The following is a 21964-nucleotide window of genomic DNA, read 5'->3' as shown; positions in this document are numbered from 1 at the left end:
CAAGACAGGTGTCTTCTATCCAATGTAAATGAAGGGTAGCCTTCAGGCACCTGGCTGGTTGCCAATACAGGCCCATGGGTAGACAAAATTTAGACACCCTTGTCTTACGGGTAATTTGTAGCTTCCAGCTCTTACTGTCAAATCACTCAGAAAAAAAAAAGAGATTAATTACAAAGTTTAGTTATTTCTTGTAATAAAAAACTCATAATTTAACTAAAACATGAGAATTTACATGAAATATTCATTTTCTCACTTAAGATACACTTATGGAAAGCCTCAATCCCACAGTAAATTCTAATACTCCATGGGAACGTTTCATTTAAGAAGGCTTTCTATTCTATCTGTAGCTTTACGTTTGGCTAATCCACTTACCAGAATAACAACAGGTTTGAATTGCACAGGTACACTTATATGTGCATTTTTTTTATAGTGCTATAAATGTATTTTCTCTTCTTTTTTTTTTTTTTTTAAGAATTTTATTTATTTATTTGACAGAGAGAGATCACAAGTAGGCAGAGAGGCAGGCAGAGAGCGAGGAGGAAGCAGGTTCCCTGCAGAGCAGAGAGCCCAATGTGGGACTCGATCCCAGGACCTTGAGATCATGACCTGAGCTGAAGGCAGTGGCTTAACCCACTGAGCCACCAGGCGCCCCGTATTTTCTCTTCTTTATGATTTTCTTAATCATGTTTTCTTCAGTTTACTTTACTGTAAGAACACAGTATATGATACACAGGACACATAAAATATGCATCAACAGAATGTTTATGTTATCAGTAAGGCCTACGGTCACCAGTAGGCTATTAGTACTTGTTTCTGGAGAGTCAAAAGTTCCACGTGAATTTTTCAACTGTGCAGGGGGACAGTACGCCTAACCCACCCCTTGCCCCTGCTATTCAAGGGTCAACTATAATACGAATTAAAACAAAATCCAGGGGCGCCTGGGTGGCTCAGTGGGTTGATCCTCTGCCTTCGGCTCGGGTCATGATCTCAGGGTCCTGGGATCGAGCCCCACATCGGGCGCTCTGCTCGGCAGGGGGCCTGCTTCCTCCTCTCTGCTTCCTCTCTGCCTGTGTCTCTGCCTACTTGTGATCTCTGTCTGTCAAATAAATAAATAAAATCTTTAAAAAAAAAAAAAAAATCCAGGGGCACCTGGGTTGCTCAGTGGGTTAAAGCCTCTGCCTTCAGCTCGGGTCATGATCCCAGGGTCCTGGGATCGAGCCCCGCAACAGGCTCTCTGCTTGGCGAAGAGCCTGCTTCCTCCTCTCTCCCTCTGCCTGCCTCTCTGCCTACTTGTGATCTCTGCCTGTCAAATAAATAAATAAAATCTTTAAAAAAAAAAAAAAAATCCACCAAATAGCAATTGTGGAGTTCTCCCTAAAAAAAAAAAGAAAAGAAAAGAAAAGAAAGGGAAGTGAGGAAAGGAGGAGGAAGGAGGGAAGGCAGGAGGGAAAGAAGGAAGCAGCAACCGGAAGCAGAAGAATGGCCTGGTTAGGAAGAAAGGCAGCCCAGCACAGCCACTGTTCTAGGGAAAGACACATGCAAGCCCTGCTCAGTGGCCCACCAACAGATGAATGGATAAAGCAGCTATGAGATACACACACACACACACACACACACACACACACACGGAATACTATGCAGCCTTCAGAAAACCGAAATCCTGCCATTTGCAATGACATGAATGGAACTAGAGGGTATTAGACTAAGCAAAATAAGTCAATCAGAGAAAGACAATTAATTATATGATCTCTCTGACATGAGGAATTTGAGAGGCAAGGCAGGGATCATGGGGGGGAAGGGAGGGGAAAAAAGGAAACAAAATGGGACTGGGAAGGGAGACAAACCATAAGAGACTCAATTTCAGGGGCGCCTGGGTGGCTCAGTGGGTTGGGCCACTGCCTTCGGCTCAGGTCATGATCCCAGGGTCCTGGGATCGAGTCCCACATCGGGCTCAACAGGGAGCCTGCTTCCCTCTCTCTCTCTCTGCCTGCCTCTCCATCTACTTGTGATTTCTCTCTGTCAAATAAATAAATAAATAAAACCTTCAAAATTAACTAAAATAAAATAAAATAAAAATAAAAAGATTTAAAAGAGACTCAATCTCAGGAAACAAACTGAGGGTTGCTGGGGAATAAGGGGGAGGGACAGGGTGCCTGGGTGATGGACGTTAGGGAGGGTATGTGCTATGGTGGGTGCTATGAATTGTGTAAGACTGATGATTCACAGACCTGTACCCCTGAAGGGTATATAATAGATTATAATAAATAACAGAATAAATAAATAATAGATTATATGTTAATTTTTTTTAGAAGTCAACAGTGGCTAAAAGAAACTTAAAAAATGACAAAGACAGAGCCAGGACAGTATAAAACCTGTATTTTATTTTACATTCTCTGGTAAACCTCTTCACAATGGACTTGGACTGGAAAAAAATCAAAAGATAAAAATCGTGTTGTCTTGGATGGTAAAACTATGTATAATTTTTAAATTTTTCCTTTGAAACTACAAAGCTGTTTCGGTAAATACTGTTTTTAATATGCAGGATAGAAAATCCGCACATAGGCAGTCAAAAATAAGCAAAACAAATAAAGGCCCTTCGGGAATTTGTATAGATATTTTCAGTATTCAGAAGCAAGGCTTAATAGCTTAATGAAGTAACATCTGTAAGATGAGAAAATCAAAGCAGCTGTGTTGCACAGGGGCTCGCTGGAGCAGGAAGAGTTCAGATCCCAGCTTTGCCATTTACAGGCAGAGCAAAAACGAGCAAGTTACCATAAATTTCTCTAAATTCAGGTTTCTCATCAATAAAACAGCAACCACAGCATCCCTTACATAGAATTTTAACTGAAAATAATGTGACAGTACTAGCGGACTCTGGCACAGAGAGGTTCCATAATATGCTTGAAATCTGAAATAATATTTAGCTTTTAAGAAAAAAAAAAAAAAACCCTACCACATACACAATGCTCTGTGCTATTCTCTCACAGCTAACCTGGGGCGCCCCAAATGGAACACGACCTAAAGCAACGCTCTTCCAAAGGTACTGTAAAGGGTTAAATCACCAGAAATAACCAGTAGCTAAGGTTTCTAACACTAAGTTTCAGATACTCTTTGACACAAGCAAGTTAGCAAACCAGAAAATTATTTCACCATCAAATATTCACCAAGTCACACAGGAGTCTGAGAGACTGGAGGTAAAACAGATTCTGTTCTCCGAGATCTCAAATGTTCACATGCGCAGGAGGGACAAGAGCCGGGGCAAGTGGTGTGCAGACAAGGCAGGAATCCCGGAATCATGTTTCACACCTATGCCCCCGAGGGGACCTGCTAACTCAGCCTGGGGCAGTCACGAGGGAATGGCTTCTGGGCTAGACCCCAGCTGTGGGGTGTAGGAGCCTGCCCAGGAGAGGGCGAGAGGTACAAGTGCCTCTGCTGCCACAAAGGCCTAGGGGAGGAACAGGAAACAAAACAGGAAGAGGCCTAGAGCCCAGATGGAAGGGGAGAGGCCCCAGGTGACGGAGTTAACTTGCCCCTGTAGTCGAGGCCCAGGAATGGACTGACACTAAGAAGTCAGGAGGGGATGGACGACAGACACCTGGGATCTGGCCGAACGGCTGGCTCATTTCTGAGTGCTCGCTCTAATGACAGGGGCCATCCTTACTGTCACCGGACCCGGCCAGACGCAATCTCCCTGTCTGCCTCCAGACTCCGCCATGCCAATCCTCCTCCCTCCAGCTAGAAGCTATAAGACCACCCTTTCTTAAAAAGAAAATTTTTTTAAGATTTTATTTATTTGACAGAGAGATGAGACGCAGGCAGAGAGAGAGAGAGAGGAAGCAGGCTCCCTGCCAAGGACAGAGCCCGATGCGGCGCTCGATCCCAGGACCCTGAGACCACAACCTGAGCTGTAGGTAGAGGCTTTTACCCACTGAGCCAGCCGGGCGCCCGAGACCGCCCTTTCTAACAAGCAGACCGCATCCCACCCTTCCCTGGCATGAAAACTTTAGACAAGAACCTCAAGGACAAAATCCAAACTACTGGCGCTATATCACAGGACCTTCTCCAGCCTCGCTTTCGAGTCACACCTCCGCTCCCCGCTCCAGAACGCTTTTGCTTCAGCTGCACCCCTGCCCTGAACACTCCCCCGACCCACTGCACCTGCCTCACCCACCCAGCAAACTCTGGCCCTTCAGTTCCTCAACTACACCAGACCCTGGTGTATACAGGGCCTGATATCCTTTCTTGAGGACAGAATTCCTGGCTAATTCCTAGCTGCCATTCCCGTCTCAGCTTCCGTGTTCCCTCTTCCCATCTTCCCCATCAGACAGCACAAATGCGCAGTGCTGGGAAGGTTGTTAGGAGAAAGGCATTCTCATATTCTCTTGGGAGAAATAAAAGCTAGTACAATCTCTTTGGAGGGTAATCGAGCAACAGGTCTCAAAAAGCAGAATGCAGGGACGCCTTCAGCTCAGGTCATGATCCCAGCATCCTGGTATCGAGTCCCACATCGGGCTCCTTGCTCAGCAGGAAGCCTGCTTCTCCCTCTGCCTCTGCCTGCCACTCTGTCTGCCTGTGCTCACTCTCTCTGACCAAAAAATAAATAAATAAATAAATAAATAAATAAGTAAAAAGCAAAATGCACTATATGGCCCCCTCTTACTTTCTTGGGCTGACCAGTGACAGTGTGTATGGTATGACTTCCTTCCTAGGTCTGGAGAATCTCAACACTCTAGAAGTGAATGACTGAGCTCCACCAATCAGAAGCACTCACCTTCCCCTGTGCGTAAGGAACGCACTGGCAGTGGTGAAAGGGATGACAGGAAGACTGGGTTCCTGAAACTGTCGGGGAGGCTGAGCGTGCAGTGAGCCAGGTCCCAGCACCAGGCCCCAGAAGCCCAGCAGCGAGGCAGCCCCTGCCGTGACCTACTCTGCAGCAGGATTTCTGACACTGCTCTGGGCCCCAAAGCCAGCGCCTGCCCTCCCAGCTATTCTGTTGAGCCACCTACTGTCCTTTACAACACAGCCCTCTTTTCTTAAATCATTCAGGAATTCTACCGCTTTGCAACAGAGAAATCTGAGCAATACATACACATACCCTAATCCTGAAATTCCACTAGGAATTTATCCGAAGTTTGTACTCACCTCCACAAACCAAGACACACTTGTTGCAAAAATTTGATGCCCAAAATATCCACCAATACAATGGGTCAGTAAATCATGATACAGCCATATAATGCATTTCTATGTAACTGTTATTTCAATACAGATCTACATGTGTTGATAAAGAACTTCTTCAGAACAAGTTAACAATAAAGGAAAGGTGTGTACAGAATGACTTCATTTATGTATTTTAAGATTATTTATTTATTTATTTGACAGAGAGATCGCAAGTAGGCAGAGAGGCAGGCAGAGAGGGGGACGCAGGCTCCCCACTGAGCAGAGAGCCTGATGCGGGGCTTGATCCCAGGACCCTGGGATCACCTGAGCCGAAGGCAGAGGCTTAACCCACTGAGCCACCCAGGTGCCCCATTTGTGTATTTTTTTTTAAGACTTTATTTATTTATTCGACAGACAAAGATCACAAGCAGGCAGAGAGACAGGCAAATAGAGAGGGGGAAGCAGGCTCCCCACTGAGCAGAGAGCCCGACGCGGGGCCCATTTGTGTATTTTTTTTTAATATTTTATTTATTTATTTGACAGACAGAGATCACAGAGAAGCAGGCAGAGAGAGAGAGGAGGAAGCAGGCTCCCCGCTGAGCAGAGAGCCCGATGCAGGGCTCGATCCCAGAGGCTTCAACCCACTGAGCCACCCAGGCGCCCCCAACCATTTGTGTATTTTTAATAGGCACAGACTGACAGAACTCTATGAAAGTGTCTCATAAAACATTTTCTAGAAAAAACAAACTCTTACAAGTGGTTACTTTGGAGGAGGGATACGAAACACACCTATTTTTCAAGTAATATTCCCACTTGAATGTTTTGTCATGTTCATAAATTACCTTCACTAGGAAATGTTTTCATGTCGCTCGCTCAGTAAGGACGTCTCCAACGGTCATTACCCTTCCTGCTCCTCTCTCTTACTACTGCTCTTTTCCTCCAGGGCACTTAGCCCTGGAGAGCATTCTTTTAGTGAATGTGCACTTACTTTAATTCGTGTCTCCCACAGGAGGCTGCAAGTTCTGAGGGCAGGTGCTGTGCTGACCCCTGTACTCCCAGCACCCGGCACCGCGCCTAGCCCGTAGTAATGTTAAATAAGGACCTGAGAAATGAACAAAAGTAACTTGTGCTTCTTTTAAGACTCAGTTCATGTGAAGTGAAGCTTTTCCTGAAATCCTTCCATTTCGATGTGCTCCTTTCTCCCCTGGGCCTCCACGGACCTTCGTGCCTACTGCCCTTGTCAGTTTGTCCATCTGGCTCCCTCAGTACAGTGCGAGGGTCCTGGGGATAAGGATCCATGCGTTCCCCTCTCTGTGGAGCCTGCCACAGTGCCTAGGCGCAGAGGCAAGAAAGAGCTGATAAACAAATGAAGAGGTGAACAAACTAAAGCTCACAGTAATTATTTCCCGTGGATTACAGTCTCATGTTATGGGATTATCACCGTGGATTACAGTCTCATGTTATGGGATTATCACCGTGGATTACAGTCTCATGTTATGGGATTATCACCCATGGATTACAGTCTCATGTTATGGGATTATCACCGTGGATTACAGTCTCATGTTATGGGATTATCACCCATGGATTACAGTCTCATGTTATGGGATTATCACCGTGGATTAGTCTCATGTTATGGGATTATCACCCATGGATTATGGGTTTCTCCTCCTTAATCCGGTCTTTTACGATGATAACGAAACCAGACTGCGTGGGGCAATGATTTCTAAACACAAGCATGCTATGAACGCAAGGCTGTGGAACCATCACCCTGGGCTCCCACTACACTGGGATCAGCAAGATCACTGTTGGCCAAGAGAGAGCACAACATGGGGTTGCTTGACGGCTCGCTGTCAATAACTTTTCATAAATTCAGGATTGTGCTCAGAAGGCAAATTACTACAGTTCCAAACCAAAAGAAACCAAATCAATTTTCCCATCTTAAAAATGAACCTGTTTTGAAATAACATTAAATTTCATAAATGTGACTTTATGAAGGTAAAATAAGAGGACATCATGAAGGATTTAGAGGTAGAAGGTAATGATGTCTGCTCTTTACTGCTTACAACTTACTCTCAAATGATTCCACACAAAAAATTAAAATAAGGTATGAGCAAGGGAGAGCAAGAGTGGTAAAATGTTCACTGACAAATACGAGTGAAGAGCATGTATGACTGTTCACTGCACATTTCAGTTACTTTTAAAATGCAAGTGTAAAATTTTTTTGTTTAAAAAATAAAGAAATTGGGATGCCTGGGTGGCTCAGTTGGTTAAGCAGCTGCCTTCGGCTCAGGTCATAATCCCAGCGTCCTGGGATCAAGTCCCACATGGGGCTCCTTGATCAGCAGGGAGCCTGCTTCTCCCACTGCCTCTGCCTGCCATTCTGTCTGCCTGTGCTCATGCTCGCTCTCTCTCTGACAAATAAATAAAATCTTTAAAAATAATAATAATAAAGAAAGAAATTAAGGGCACCTGGGTGACTCAGCGGGTTAAAGGCCCTGCCTTCGGCTCAGGTCATGATCCCAGGTTCCTGGGATCGAGCCCCGCATCGGGCTCTCTGCTCAGCGGGGAGCCTACTTCCTCCTCTCTCTCTCTCTCTGCCTGCCTCTCTGCCTACTTGTGATCTCTGTCTGTCAAATAAATAAATAAAATCTTTTAAAAGAAAAGAAATGAAACCACTGGGCGCCTGGGTGGCTCAGTGGGTTAAGCCGCTGCCTTCGGCTCAGGTCATGATCTCAGGGTCCTGGGATCGAGTCCCACATCGGGCTCTCTGCTCAGCAGGGGGCCTGCTTCCCTTCCTCTCTCTCTGTAATCTCTTCCCTTCCTCTCTCCTACTGTGATCTCTCTCTGTCAAATAAATAAATAAAATCTTAAAAAAAAAAAAAAAAAAGAAATGAAACCACTGAATATATAAAGCTATTTCATCTTTCCCACCATTTAAAGGCATCAATCAGACAGGGAGAAATAAAAACAGTACTCTGATGAAGATAACAAATATATTTGTATAAAGCAGTTTGGAACAATTCTAAAATTACTGTAAGTATCTTCATTTTAAAATAATTACAAAGACTCATCCATATGGTATCTGGGGGTAAATCATTCTCCCCAACAAACAGGGAACATCTGTTGTATAAAAACCTTCAAAGAGGCTAGATGACACAATGGAACAGCAAGGTCTCAAACTGGCAATTTCCAAACTATTCAAGGAAGCAGTTTCCTAGCTCTTCGGAGGGAAGATACCAACACAAAAAATGTAACAGGTAAACAACAGCTGGAAAAATACCAGCATACATGACCTGTTCAAATTTCTGTACCTACACAATTTGACTCAAATTTAACATAAAAGTCAGAATTTGAAAATCTCCATTTTCTCACTTCTTTTTTTGGTGGTCATTAAAAAAAAAAAAAAAAAATCCTTGTGGTCCCTGAGTGGCTCAGACCATTAAGCGTCTGCCTTCGGCTCAGATCAGGATCCCCGGGTCCTGGGACCTGAGTTGCTTGTTGGGCCCCCAGCACAGTGGGGAGCCTGCTTCTCCCCCACCCACTTGCGCATGCTCTAATAAACAAAATCTTGAAAAATAAAATACTCTGTCTAGCACTTAGAGCTAAAGTACCTATGTTTAAAAGCTGATCTGAAAAGAGTAGCTACTATTAGAGGCCAGGCACAGGGCCAGATTCTTTATAAACATTATTTCTAATCATTACAACCTGGCATATGTAGGAAATACTATTGATACCACTTCACAGGTGAGGAAATCAAGCTCAGAGATGAATTAAACGCTTTTGATCATTTGATAGCAAGAGGGGCCCCAGTCACTCTAGCTTTCAAAAAAAAAATACAGTGCGCATCTTAGACATGTTCAAGGCCTCCACTCTAGTTTCCCTCTACTAAAACCTCACCTTGGAGGTTTCTCACACTGAAACCTTGAGACCTACCTTGACCATCCTATTTAACACTATAATCTGCCTTCTACCCCAATGCTCCAAAGTGCCCGTACCCTGCATTAATTTTTCTAACTTTTTGTTTTGAGATAATGGCAAATTCACATACAGATATAAGAAATAAAACATTGAGTGTCTGTATACCCATGACCCAGTTTTCCCCAAAAGTAGTATCTTGCATAAATGTAGCACAGTACCTGCATTACTTTTCTCTCCTAATATTTATTACTTTCTAACATTAACATATTTATATAATAGTTGTTGTTACTGTCTATCTGCACTAAAATACAAACTCCTTGCAGGCAAGAATCTTTAAACTGTGCTCACTGCTCTGTCTCACACACCTACAACAGGGCCTAATCCATAGGAGGAAATCAATAAATATGTGTGGAATGAATCAAAGCGCAATATTACCCTGGCTCCTCTAACAGAAAACAGACCAGCTCTTTCAGAGACTACCGTGGTAAGTAAGAGGATTCTGAAACATCAGGGAAATTTTACACTCACCCATGGTGACATAAGGCAACTTATCAGTTGATCCATGAGGGTAGATGCTGTAGAGGTGAGGTCCAGTAACATCTACTCCCCCCAAAACTAGGGCTGCACCAATGTAACCTTGATACCTGGTGATCAGAGTATGTATAAGAAAAAAAAAATAAGTCTACATTGCATCACTGTAACTTAACCAAAAGCTGTATGAGAAGTCAGACAACAAAAGGCTTTTCTTACACTGCTACAGTTTCATGAAGTGGTTACTCTTTCGATGGGAACAAGATGGGAACCAGAAGGAATATTACGTTGGGACACTGACTATCAGCCCATAAAGACAATCCTTGAGGCCCTCCAACATGCCTATTTCCTCAGTCGAACAGCTCCCTTTAAAAGAGGATTGTCTGGGGGCGCCTGGGTGGCTCAGTGGGTTAAGCCGCTGCCTTCAGCTCAGGTCATGATCTCAGGGTCCTGGGATCGAGCCCCGCATCGGACTCTCTGCTCAGCAGGGAGCCTGCTTCCTCTTCTCTCTCTCTCTCTGCTTGCCTCTCTGCCTGCTTGTGATCTCTCTCTGTCAAATAAATAAATAAAATCTTAAAAAAAAAAAAAAAAGAGGATTGTCTGACACGCCTGGGTGGCTCAGTCGGTTAAACCTCTGCCTTCAGCTCAGGTCATGATTTCAGGGTCCTGGGATTGAGTCCCGCATCGGGCTCTCTGCTCAGCAAGGACCCTGCTTCCCCCTCTCGCTCTCTGCTTGCCTCTCTGCCTACTTGCGATCTCTCTCTCTCTCTCTCTCTCTGTGTCAAATAAATAAATAAATCTTAAAAAGAGGATTGTTCTTGGGGGCCTGGGTGGTACAGTTGGTTAAGTCCAACTCTTGGATTTGGCTCAGGTCATGGTCTCAGTCTCATGAGATCGAACCCCACATCAGGCTCCATGCAGAATCTACCAGAGTCTGCTTCAGAGTCTTTCTCTCACTCAAATAAATAAATAAATTTTTTTTAAAAAGGACCATCCTACGTTAGGTAAGAGAAAACCAACCCAAAGCATTAAATGCCAGCCCCATATCTCAGAGCCGAGCTTGGCTTACTCCAAAATTTATCAGCACCCTTCCCATCACACTGCTCAGTGATCAGCAAATCAGCTACTTTCAAAGTTAACACCAAGGAGATGCTAGACTCAAGCTGTCCAAATCTGCAACCTTACCTCACCACAGCCTCATAGGAAAACGGCTCATATCAAAACACCTCTTTTGAATAAACTGGCACAATTATAATCATAGATCTGAGTTCTTATTGATTAAAAGAAAAAGATTTCATCATGCAGGGAAGTGAATGATGAAATCCCTCCACAACAGCCTGTGAAACCCACCGCTACTGCCTACAGGATGACGCTACGGCTTTTCAGGACCATAAATGGGAACATACTTTCCACCCCACCCTACCTCCACTTAGTTGTGCATGTACTTGTTTTTTGGATCCTTCACTGAGTTCATTTTCTACTTCTACAGACTGCTCTCCCTGTATCCGGTTCTATTTTTTACCATTTGAATTGCTATGCTAAATAAATATGTTGGATTTAAAGTCTTCCACCATGAGCCTTTAGCTCTTTGGGAAGAAAAATTAAACCAACTTGCCTAATGATATAGTAATTAAAACTGATACAAATAAACATAAGAGCCAATCAAAGTCCTAACTGTAGACTGTCTGAGACATAACTACCCATCAGGAAGCACTCTTGGTAACCAGAACAGTCAAGTCCAATTATTTCCTCCATCTCTGACTACCAAACTGCTCTTTCACAAAAAATATTCCAAGGGTGCCTCGCTCGCTCAGTCAGCGGGCATGTAACTCCTGATCTCAGGGTTGTGGTTTTGAGCCCCACACTGGGTACAGAAATTACTTTAAAAAAATAAAATCTTAAAAAAAGAAAGAAACAGGGGCGCCTGGGTGGCTCAGTTGGTTAAAGCCTCTGCCTTCGGCTCAGGTCATGATCCCAGGGTCCTGAGATCAAGCCCCACATTGGCTCTCTGCTCAGCGGGGAGCCTGCTTCCTCCTCTCTCTCTGCCTGCCTCTCTGCCTACTTGGTTTTATTTTTGTTGTTTTTTTGTTTTTTTTTAAAGATTTTATTTATTTATTTGACAGAGAGAGATCACAAGCAGGCAGAGAGAGAGAGAGAAGGATGCAGGCTCCCTGCTGAGTGGAGAGCCTGATGCGGGGCTCGATCCCAGGACCCTGGGATCATGACCCGAGCCGAAGGCAGAGGCTTAACCCACTGAGCCACCCAGGCGCCCCTCTCTGCCTACTTGTGATCTGTCAAATCAATAAATAAAATCTTAAAAAAAAAAAAAGAAACAAAGAACCTTAAGTGAAAAATTAAAAAGCAGGAAAGGATTTTAGAAACAGTCTCAAAAGAAAACAGAGGCCCAGAAGGCAGAAAAGAAACTGGTCCTACGCCATATGCGTTAGTAGCAGGGTCAAGACTAGCTAAGAGGGTTCTGGGATGACGAGTAGGAATCACCAGACCCACCACTCCCACCCCAGTCCAATGCCTGACCCAATATACCAACTGCCTACCAGACAGGCTGCTTAAATAAAGTCAGTAATGATCAGCTAGCTTCCTTTCAAGCTAAAACATAACCTCTGTCTGATGCCTTTAAAAGAATCTAAGATATTTTGGTAAGTTATCATATTCCTTAAAAACCGATCCAGGGGGCACCTGGGTGGCTCAGTGGGTTAAGCCTCTGCCTTCGGCTCGGGTCATGATCTCAGGGTCCTGAGATCGAGTCCCATATTGGGCTCTCTGCTCAGCGGGGAGCCTGCTTCCCCCTCTCTCTCTGCCTGCCTCTCTGCCTACCTATGATCTCTCTCTGTCAAATAAGTAAATAAAAAATCTTAAGAAAAAAAAAAAAAACTGATCCGGAAACTGTACTTCGAGGAATCAAATTCTGAGGATATAATCAAACAAATATACAGAAATGAATGCACAAAGATGTTCACTGCAATACTGTTTATGATGCCAATAAAGCAGAAAAAGAGAACGAGCTAAATAAACTGACATAGCTCTGCTCCGGATCACCCAAAGAGTACGGTATCTTCTCATACACCACTGATGTAGCACAACTCAGTACAACCTTTCTCAAGGATGGGTTTGGCAATATGTATCAAAATGTGCATACCTTCGACTTAGTAATTCCACTTCTAGGAATTTATTTTAGAATACATTTTAGAATTTATTTAGAATATGACTAAGGAATTAGTCATACGAGTTAGTACCTAAAGGTTCTATGTTCCAAGATGGAATACCTTATGATACCTTAACACAAGCAATACTGTTAAAGTTCCAAACTGGTTAAATTATGTACATCTAGAGAATGGAATACTATGATACCACCAGAAATTGATATTGATCAGTGGTTCTTTCAACTTTTCTGGGTCACAGACTCCTTTGAAAAACTGATGAACACTGTGGAACCCTCAGGACTCATAGTAAGTGTACATACAGTTCTACTATGTCAGGAGGGTCACAGGTTTCCAGAACTCCTCTAAAGCTCAAGGCAGAAACTCTGGATGCTGAGCTCTTCTACTAATGGGAACAACATGCACTTACCATTATGTGAACATAGACCATTATGCGAACAGGGTCAGTTACAAAATAACAAACAGGATTCCACTGTTGTAAATACATAAATGCACAAATGTCATAGTATAAAAAGTCTGGAAAAATAGTTCTCAAAGATTTACAACGTATGGTCTAAGTAACAAAACAGGTGACATTTACTTCCTTCTTTTCACATTCCCAAAGTGTTGGAAATTTTCATAATGATCACACATTACCTTCACAATAATTTTTTAAAAGGTGACTTTCATTTTGAAATGCTTCAAATGGAAACTATTCAACACATACTGGTAGATGAAAAGATCAGACTGTACTTTAGGATAGAATGTGCAACTGTGATCCCATTTTTACAGAATAAATTATGTATCAGTAAATGGAAAAAAGCCTGAAAAGCATACAGTACTAGCACCAACTGCTTACGGGTTGTAGGAACTCAGATAATTTTTCTATTTTTTTAGTTTATCCCTATCTTCTAGCTTAGGTTTTACTGAGAACATGTACTAGTAATAAGGAAGGAAGCAAAGAAAGATCCAATGAACGAGTGAACACAAATTAAAAAGACTGGAAGTATACACACCCGACCAAAACATGATTTTCCCTGAACTGTAAAATTTCTATTTTTAATTTGGGCTTTTCAGTATTTTCCAAATTTTTTACAATACATATTACTTTCACAGAACAAAAAACACAATTAATATAATAAATGAAAGAGGCTCTATATACTCAAAGAGTTTCTGGAATACAGAATAAAAGACCACAAGGTTTCTACTAAACTCGACTAGGAGGCTCATGCAGAAGGATCAAAGAGCAGGTACATCTTCTACATCCAGCCATCATACGAATAAAATAAAAATACTGCTTACATAAAGGAAAAGATGTCCACTCTTGTTTATCAAACCCCCTTTTCTTACTGATTCACAGACATGGAAATGGATTATTCGGGGGAAAATGGAACAGTAATAGCAAGAAGAATATACCTTGTTGTCTTTCTCAGCCTCGGAGTTTCATGGGGCTCTAACTGTGCATTAGGCCCTGTACTAAGCATTGCTGTAAGCCTTGCTTCTTTACTCATTTCCTTCTCCAAAGTCAGAGAGTCAGAAACTATTATCCTCATCTTATTGAGGAAGAAACCCAGACAAAGAAAGGTAAGCTGAACTGCCCACGGTCACACAACTCTAAGCACTGTAGATGAGAGCTGAACCAAACTCCTAAAGTGAAATCCTGGGTGCCCGGGTGACTCAGTTGGTTAAGCATCTGCCTTCTGCTCAGGTCATGATCCCAGGGTCCTGGGATCAAGCCCCACACTGGGCTCCCTGCTCAGCGGAAAGTCTGCTTCTTCCACAGCCCCTCACCGTGCTTCTGCTCACTTTCCACTCTCTCTCCCTCTCTCTCAAATAAACATATAAAATCTTCAAAAAAGTGAGAGAAGGAAAAAATAATAAAGTGAAATCCTACACTTTTTTCCCTTACACCACTTGCACATTTTATGTAACTTAACAAAAATGTCAGAAGACACGTAACGAACCACAATCATCCTGGTTAAATTTTTTTTTTAATAAAGATTTTATTTATTGATTTGACGGACAGAGACCACAGGGAGGCAGAGAGGCAGGCAGAGAGAGGAGGAAGCAGGCTCCCCACTGAGGAGAGAGCCGGATATGGGGCTTGATCCCAGGACTCTGGGATCATGACCTGAGCTGAAGGCAGAGGCTTTAACCCACTGAGCCACCCAGGTGCCCCATCCTGGTTAAATTTTTTAAATGTTCCTCTCGAGGAGCCTGGGTGGCTCAGTGGGTTAAGCCTCTGCCTTCACCTCAGGTCATGGCCTCAGAGTCCTGGGATTGAGTCCCACATTGGGCTCTCTGCTCGGCGGGGAGCCTGCTTCGCCCTCCCCCTCAGCCTGCCTCTCTGCCTACTTGTGATTTCTCTCTCTCCCTCTCTCTGTCAAATAAATAAATAAGTCATTTTTTTTAAAAGATTTTATTTATTTATTTGGCAGACAGAGATCAGAAGTAGGCAGAGAGGCAGGCAGAGAGAGAGGAGGAAGCAGGCTCCCTGCTAAGCCAGAGAGCCCAATGTGGGGCTTCGATCCCAGGACCCTGGAATCATGACCTGAGCTGAAGGCAGAGGCTTTAATCCACTGAGCCACCCAGGTGCCCCAAATAAATCATTTTTAAAAAAAATAAAAAAGTGTTCCTCTGAAAACTGTGATAAAATTTAATTTTTATAATGTTAAACTAAAAATAAACACTGAAAAAAGTGAATTTAGAATTCCCAAAACATTCTAAAGAGATTAACAGAAACAGCTGCTAGGTTTAGCTAGATGTTTTAAATGACATTGGAAGAAATCTTGAAAATTTGCTATTTACTTGCAATTTCACAAGTTTAAAAATTGTTTTAAATGTAATGCACCAAACCAACCACCAGAGGGAGCCTTAAATTTAACATCAACCTCACGGATGTCCAGAAATCTTTACAACAGGTGTGCTTTAACAAGTTCTCACTTGCATTGGGAGAATTGGTTTGGTAGGCAATGACTCTCCAGGATCAGGATAACGACCATGCACATAAATAAATGGAAATCATCCGCATAAGGGCTCAGTACAGCCTGAGCACACATTAGGTAGACAGGACTAGCCTTCCTGCCCACAGACTCTTTAAGTCCTGGTCTTCTCAGCTGTAAAACGGGAACTATGCTACGGGCCCTGCTGCACAGCTACACTGTGCCTCAAATCACTTGCTGAGAGCCCAGAGCCATGCTAGACTCATGAATGAAGACCGGCAAGTTCACAGAAAGCCCAGAGCCAGGCAGGAAGGGAAGTCAAAGCAGACAGGGACTGAGAGAGTGGAGCACATGCTGCCCCTTCTAAAGGCAACACCTGCCACCAGCTCCAGAAGACTGCGGCCATCTACTGTCCCACCCTCTTCAAATGAAGCCAGGAAACAATTAATTTTTAAAAATTTTAAAGTCAGATATCCAGATTATTTTTTACTCCAATCTCCCAATTTATATTATTGGACACTATTAAAAAAAACAACAACAAAACAAAACCAAAAAAAAAAAACCCACTATGTAGCCCAAATACAGTTTCTCTACAAGCTGAATATGGCCTGAGTGATGCCAATTTACAATATTGGCTTTCTATTCCTGCTTCCCTCTACACAGGCCAAGATGCAGCTGCTGCTGCTTGGGGCAGAGACAAAGAAAATGATCTGGGGGGCGCCTGGGTGGCTCAGCCGGTTAAGTGGATGCTTGCCGCTCAGGTCATGATCTCAGGGTCCTGGGACCCAGTCCCGCATGGGGCTCCCTGCTCAGCAGGGAGTCTTGCTTGTCCCTCTTCTCCTCGCCCCACTTGTTCTCGCTCTCTCTCTCAAATAAATAAATAAAAATCTTTTTAAAAAAAGACATTGTTTTCGGTAGGTTGCTTAATGAATGATGAGGACCAGAATAAAGGTCTCTGATCAACTACAAAGAAAGACAGGAAAAAAGGCACCGTAATTCTACATTCTACAAATCTACAAAGAAGGAAAAAGAGAGAATCTGTTAAAGGTACTGCAAGTCCCAAAAGGAGAAACTAATATTCTAACCCACAACTGAATGTCCAAGCTATTCCTAGCTCTGGTCTAATACACTGTCCCTCTTCTCTCTCTGAAAAGCAAATGAGAAAACAGACTTAGAATCTGAGAAAGAGAAGACCTACACGAATGTAAAGTGATGATGTGATTAAGGAAGAAAAGGAGACAAAACTAAAAGCACTAGGGCAGTAAGCAGGCGTGAAGACCAGATCAGGTAGACAACCACACCTCTGTAAGGCTCAGCTTCGCTGAAATACTGGAGATGTTAACAACTCCTATCTCAGTGGGGCCTCTCTTATCAAAGGATGAGATGAGATCATCCATAAAGTATTAAGCACAGGGTCTGGCACGAAGAGAAAAAGAAACGTGCATTAATATTACTGCTATTATACCCACTTACAGTGAACTACAAATACAATTTTTCTTTTCACTGTTACTTTGCCCCTAAAAGAGAGAGGAAAAAAACAATTGTTTTTGTCTAAGTGTGTTCATAAGGTTCTGTCTAGTTCTAACTTTCTTACCATAAATAAAAGGGATTTTTTTTAAATCCGGTAATGCCCTATGCTTCCAGAAACGACTGTTAGTCACATGTGATTTATTCATCGGTGATTTATTCATCGGGAGGGGGGGATAGACCCCATAAATTCAAATATATCATCAAAAGCCTTGATATTAAAATGGTAACAACTGATTTCTAGAATAAAATTTCTAGAATAAAACAAAATTTATGAATGCTTTTTCTCTAGCCTCCAGGATCCCCTCAGCTGAAAATCTAAAATATGAGAAAAATATGCTACAGAAATCCCCATCCTGGAACAAACATAGTGATCGAAAGAGATATATGCACCCCAATGTTTAAAGCAGCAACGTCCACAATCGCCAAACTATAGAAAGAGCCCAGATGTCCAATGAAAGATGAATGGATAAAAAAAGGTGTAGTATATATACACAATGAGATATTATTACTCAGTCATCAAAAAAAAAAAAAAAAACCCTTACCATTTGCAACAATGTGGATGGAAATAGAGGGTATTATGGTAAGGGACATAAGTCAATCAAAAAAGACAATTATGATTTCACTCATATGTAGAATTTAAGAAACAATACAGGATCATAGGGGAAGGGAAGGAAAAATAGAATAAGACAAAATCAAAGAGGGAGACAAACCAAGAGACTCTTAACTCTAGGAAACAAAATGCAGACTGCTGGAATCGGGGTGGGAAGGGGCCGGGCCGACTGGGTGATGGGCAGTAAGGGGGCACGTGATGTAATGAGCGCTGCATGTTATATGCAACTGATGAATCACTGTACTCTACCTCTGGAACTAGTAACACACTCTATGATGATTGAATTTAAATAAAATTAAATTAAATTTTAAAAAAAGAAATCCCCATCCTAAAACCTTACCTGAAAAGCATCTGCTTCAGCATCCGATTGGCCGTCACAACCCTGGGAAGGCGGCCAGTGGAGAGGGAGTGGAGCTCCAAATTGGAAGAGATGAGCTGGGTTGTCATGTCTGTGTCTGCAGCTGTCCCAGCACCACAGCAACTAAAAAGTACAATCAGAAACTTAGCTGCAAAGTCAATCAGAGAAAGACAACTATCATATGATCTCCCTGATATGAGGAAGTGGAGACGCAATGTGGGGGGTTTGGGGGTGGGAAAAGAAAAAATGAAAGAAGATGGGATTGGGAGGGAGACAAACCATAAAAGACTCAATCTCAAAAAACAGACTGAGGGTTGCTGGGGGGAGGGGGGATGGGAGAGGGTGGTGGGGATATGGACATTGGGGAGGGTATGTGCTACGATGGGTGCTGTGAAATGTGTAAACCTGGTAATTCACAGACCTGTACCCCTGGTGATAAAAATACATTATATGTTTATCAAAAAATTTAAAAATTAAATAAAAAAAAATTAGGGGAAAAAAAAGAGAAAAAAAAGAAACTTAGCTGCAATTCAATTACCAAAGGGATCAATTAGAAGTAGGGCTTCTTGGATAACTTCCACTAAGTTCAAGTACAAAGAGAGATGTTTTTAAGTATAATCTGCACTGTAACAACCCTGTCTAACCAATCTTAAATAAACATGAAACAGAGAATATGCATCTCGTCCTTTGTAAACATATTTTTCTGTGGCCCAAAAGAACATTTCAAATCATTAGCTTCTGTGCTTCTAACAGAGTCTGCATTTTACTAATCCTAAAAATATATTCAAGTTGTACCAAAGGGCAAGGCATGTTAAAGGCCTTGCAATTTAACATTTACCAAGTATTTACTACCAGGTACCAGTCACGACAAATGCTGAGAATAAAGAAAGTATGACATCATCTTAGCACTTGATTTCAAAAGTTGAGTGGAGGAGACAAAAATAGGCAAAAATTCTAATACCTCATATAATCCGATATAGTAGCATAGGTACAAAACGCTATGAGAAACGGGAGAAGACAGCGATTAATTCTGCTCTTTGGGAAGAGGTCTCACATGAGCTGGATTTGAAAGAAATAAACAAAACCGCATGAACAAAGAGGAAAGGGTAATTCTAAGCAGAGGGACTGGCAAAAACAAAGGTGAAAAATCTAGGAGATGAGGGGAACAGGGACAGTCTGGGTGTAACCGGAACACAGGGTAATGGCAGCTATATAAGCTGAAAAGGTAAATTTCTGTGGCACTACACAAGATCTTAAATATCACGCTACAGAGTTTCCATTTTATTCTGAAAGCAGGGTGGAAATGTGAAAGGTCTCTTGAAATATTTTTAAAGAGGGAAGGGACATATTCAGATCTGTGTTTTACAAAATCCAATATGGCAAAAGGGTAGATAATAAAGAGACCAAAGGCAGAAAGATCATTTAAATGACGACTGCAAGAGGACAGATGAGAATTAAGAATGTGAACTAAGGCTTTAGCGGAGGGAATGGTTTTAAAAGGCAGAAAGCGGGAACCAGAGACCAAGAGAATTAAAGACTAAATCAAAGACAGAACTTGCGGATGACCAGCTTAGGTAACAGACAGATGAAAATACCACTTAAGGGAGATAGAAAACAAAATACAAGTTAAACAACAGGTTGTAGTGAAGAACAAAGTAAATTCAATTTTAACCTTGACATGTTTGAAAATATAAGAGCTATTCAAACTAACTGATACTCACTAAATGTTAGGAGATATGAAGTGTATTTTTGAACAATTCTTGTCCGCAACAACCATCCCTTCAGTTGCCCTTGTATCTGCTCCAAGAACTATGCCATCCTGTTTTTAAAAAAACACACATTTTAAAATAATTCGACATATATAAACCACAACTTTCTAGTTTAGGAAAAACAATGTTGGCCATCCCAGTTTTCCCCAAACCTCCACCCCCTCCCCCGCACTGAAAAGTCCCACCAAAAATATTGTGCTATACTTTCAGAATACAAGAGCTTTGTTAATTAACGTTATCAGCGGAATCCCCAGTAGGTGGTAGGAATGATCATTCCCGTTTTCAAATGAGGCTCACACTGTTTGGTGAATTCCTTACAAACCACAGACCTAATGTGAGAAAACTCTGGATTCAGAAATCCTTTCATTAGAACACCACTTCGTCGATTTCTTTTTAAAAGACATCACTCTTTCTCTTTAACAACAATAACCATGAACTCTTTTCAACCCTTTCAACAATTTAAGGCAAGAGTCATTCTGCCCATTTGATGGTCTGTGAAGTGTGGCTGGGAGAAGGAAACTGACTTGCCCAAAGTTGGAAGCAGCATCAAAGTTTAACTGTTAGACAGACCTGTCTGATCCGAAATCCTATCTTTTCCCAGGATATAACCCTGCCTCCCGAAGTAGTATCTTAAGACAAAAAAAAGTACCAGTTTCCTGTCAAAAACTCTAAAAAGTGAGGAAAGAATATAAACTGTTGATAAGTACACAAAGCCTCCCGACAGATCCTGAAGGATCTTTTCCTGACGTTCTCTGAAACATGAGCCCTTCCTGACACAGCGCGGAGAAGTAAAGGGAACCAAGGGGCCTGCCTGGCTCCTGTAATCAGTTCAGTCACTGCTGCTCCTGGCCTGGGCCGGCTTACCTTATAGACCACCCCCGCGATGGTCGTGCCCGTTTTCCGGGCCGTTGGAAGCTTGTACCCTTTCTTCGCAAAATCGGCTTCCAAGACGGCATTTCTGAAACAAAAGGAGAGAATAAAGCACGGAAGGGCAGGACCACATCGCGCCGCGCTGGCACCAAGAGTGTCTACTAGGGAACTCAGGGAAAGAAAAGCTACTACTCGCTTTCAAGCCCATCCGTTCACTGAATCCCCCCAACATCGGGACGACTGTCGCGTTCTTCGGCGCGCAGATCGTCGGAGAGGGGCTGCATCTCGCCTAAAGAGACAGAGTCTGGCCTGGTGCGCCGGGCAAGGGGAAGGACGGTCTCGGCCCCAAGAGAAACCCACTCTCAGGCCCTCATTCCCCTGAGTCACACGGGCCGCGGGGCACAGGCCGCGGGCCCCGCCGTTCACCCTTCGTTTGGACTTCCCAGATCAGACCTCGGCCGAGCTCCGACTCTGGCACCGCACTCCCACTCCCGCCCGGAACCTGGCCCCGGGCATGGCCGCACCTGCGACAGTTATCAAAAGAGAAACCTCCAACCGGCCGCTCATACACTGACACAGCCGCCATCTTCCCCACAAAGTATTTCCGCCGGAGCGCCGGCAGAAGCAAGCGAAGAGAGAGGAGCACTTCCGGCGCCTGCGGCGACCTGGGCTGGAGGGGCGGGGCAAACTCCGCGCCGGGGCGATTGATCGTAGAGTTGTGGGTTCCTAGAGGAGCCCGCACGTCCTTGGAGTATTTCACCCCAAGTGGCGCGGAGGAGTAACTAACGCCCGGAGCCGGGAAAGGACTGGTCCAAGTTGGTCCTGTGGAAGACAAGACTCCTGAGGACCAGACCAGAACCGTTTCTACTTTTAGACTCCGTGGGGTCTAGGAGACAGACACGCTCAAGTCCAGGCACAGCCCCACCGCCTCCTTGCATTGAGCAAGTTCTCTTAACTCTCAATCTCTTTCCTCTGCTGCCCAACGCAGATAAGAGCTACCTCAAAAGGCAGCTAAGGAGAAGCACGTGAGAAGATGCCCAGCATCATAAGTCATTAGGGAAATGCAGATCAAACCCGCGACGCGATACCAGTGCTCGCCCACTAGGATGGCTATAGTCAAA

General features: G+C 43.3%; 1 protein-coding gene across 1 annotated transcript in view; it reads right to left on the bottom strand.

Annotated features, from left to right (window-relative positions):
- PSMB7 (proteasome 20S subunit beta 7) overlaps positions 1-21526 on the bottom strand; it is a 64500-nt gene extending 42974 nt beyond the window's left edge. Inside the window, exons 1-5 of the mRNA XM_059143013.1 lie at positions 21368-21526; positions 20838-20931; positions 19926-20023; positions 18187-18327; positions 9604-9719 (exon numbers count right to left, since the gene is read on the bottom strand). Coding sequence (XP_058998996.1) covers positions 9604-9719; positions 18187-18327; positions 19926-20023; positions 20838-20931; positions 21368-21429 — 511 coding nt within the window. The 5' untranslated portion in view covers positions 21430-21526. The remainder of the gene's footprint in view (positions 1-9603; positions 9720-18186; positions 18328-19925; positions 20024-20837; positions 20932-21367) is intronic.
- Between the last annotated feature and the right edge of the window lie 438 nt (positions 21527-21964).

This window comes from Mustela lutreola, chromosome 12 (genome assembly GCF_030435805.1).
Source record: "Mustela lutreola isolate mMusLut2 chromosome 12, mMusLut2.pri, whole genome shotgun sequence".
In the NCBI taxonomy this organism is placed as follows: domain Eukaryota; kingdom Metazoa; phylum Chordata; class Mammalia; order Carnivora; family Mustelidae; genus Mustela; species Mustela lutreola.
This window is presented reverse-complemented; position numbering and strand designations above follow the sequence as displayed.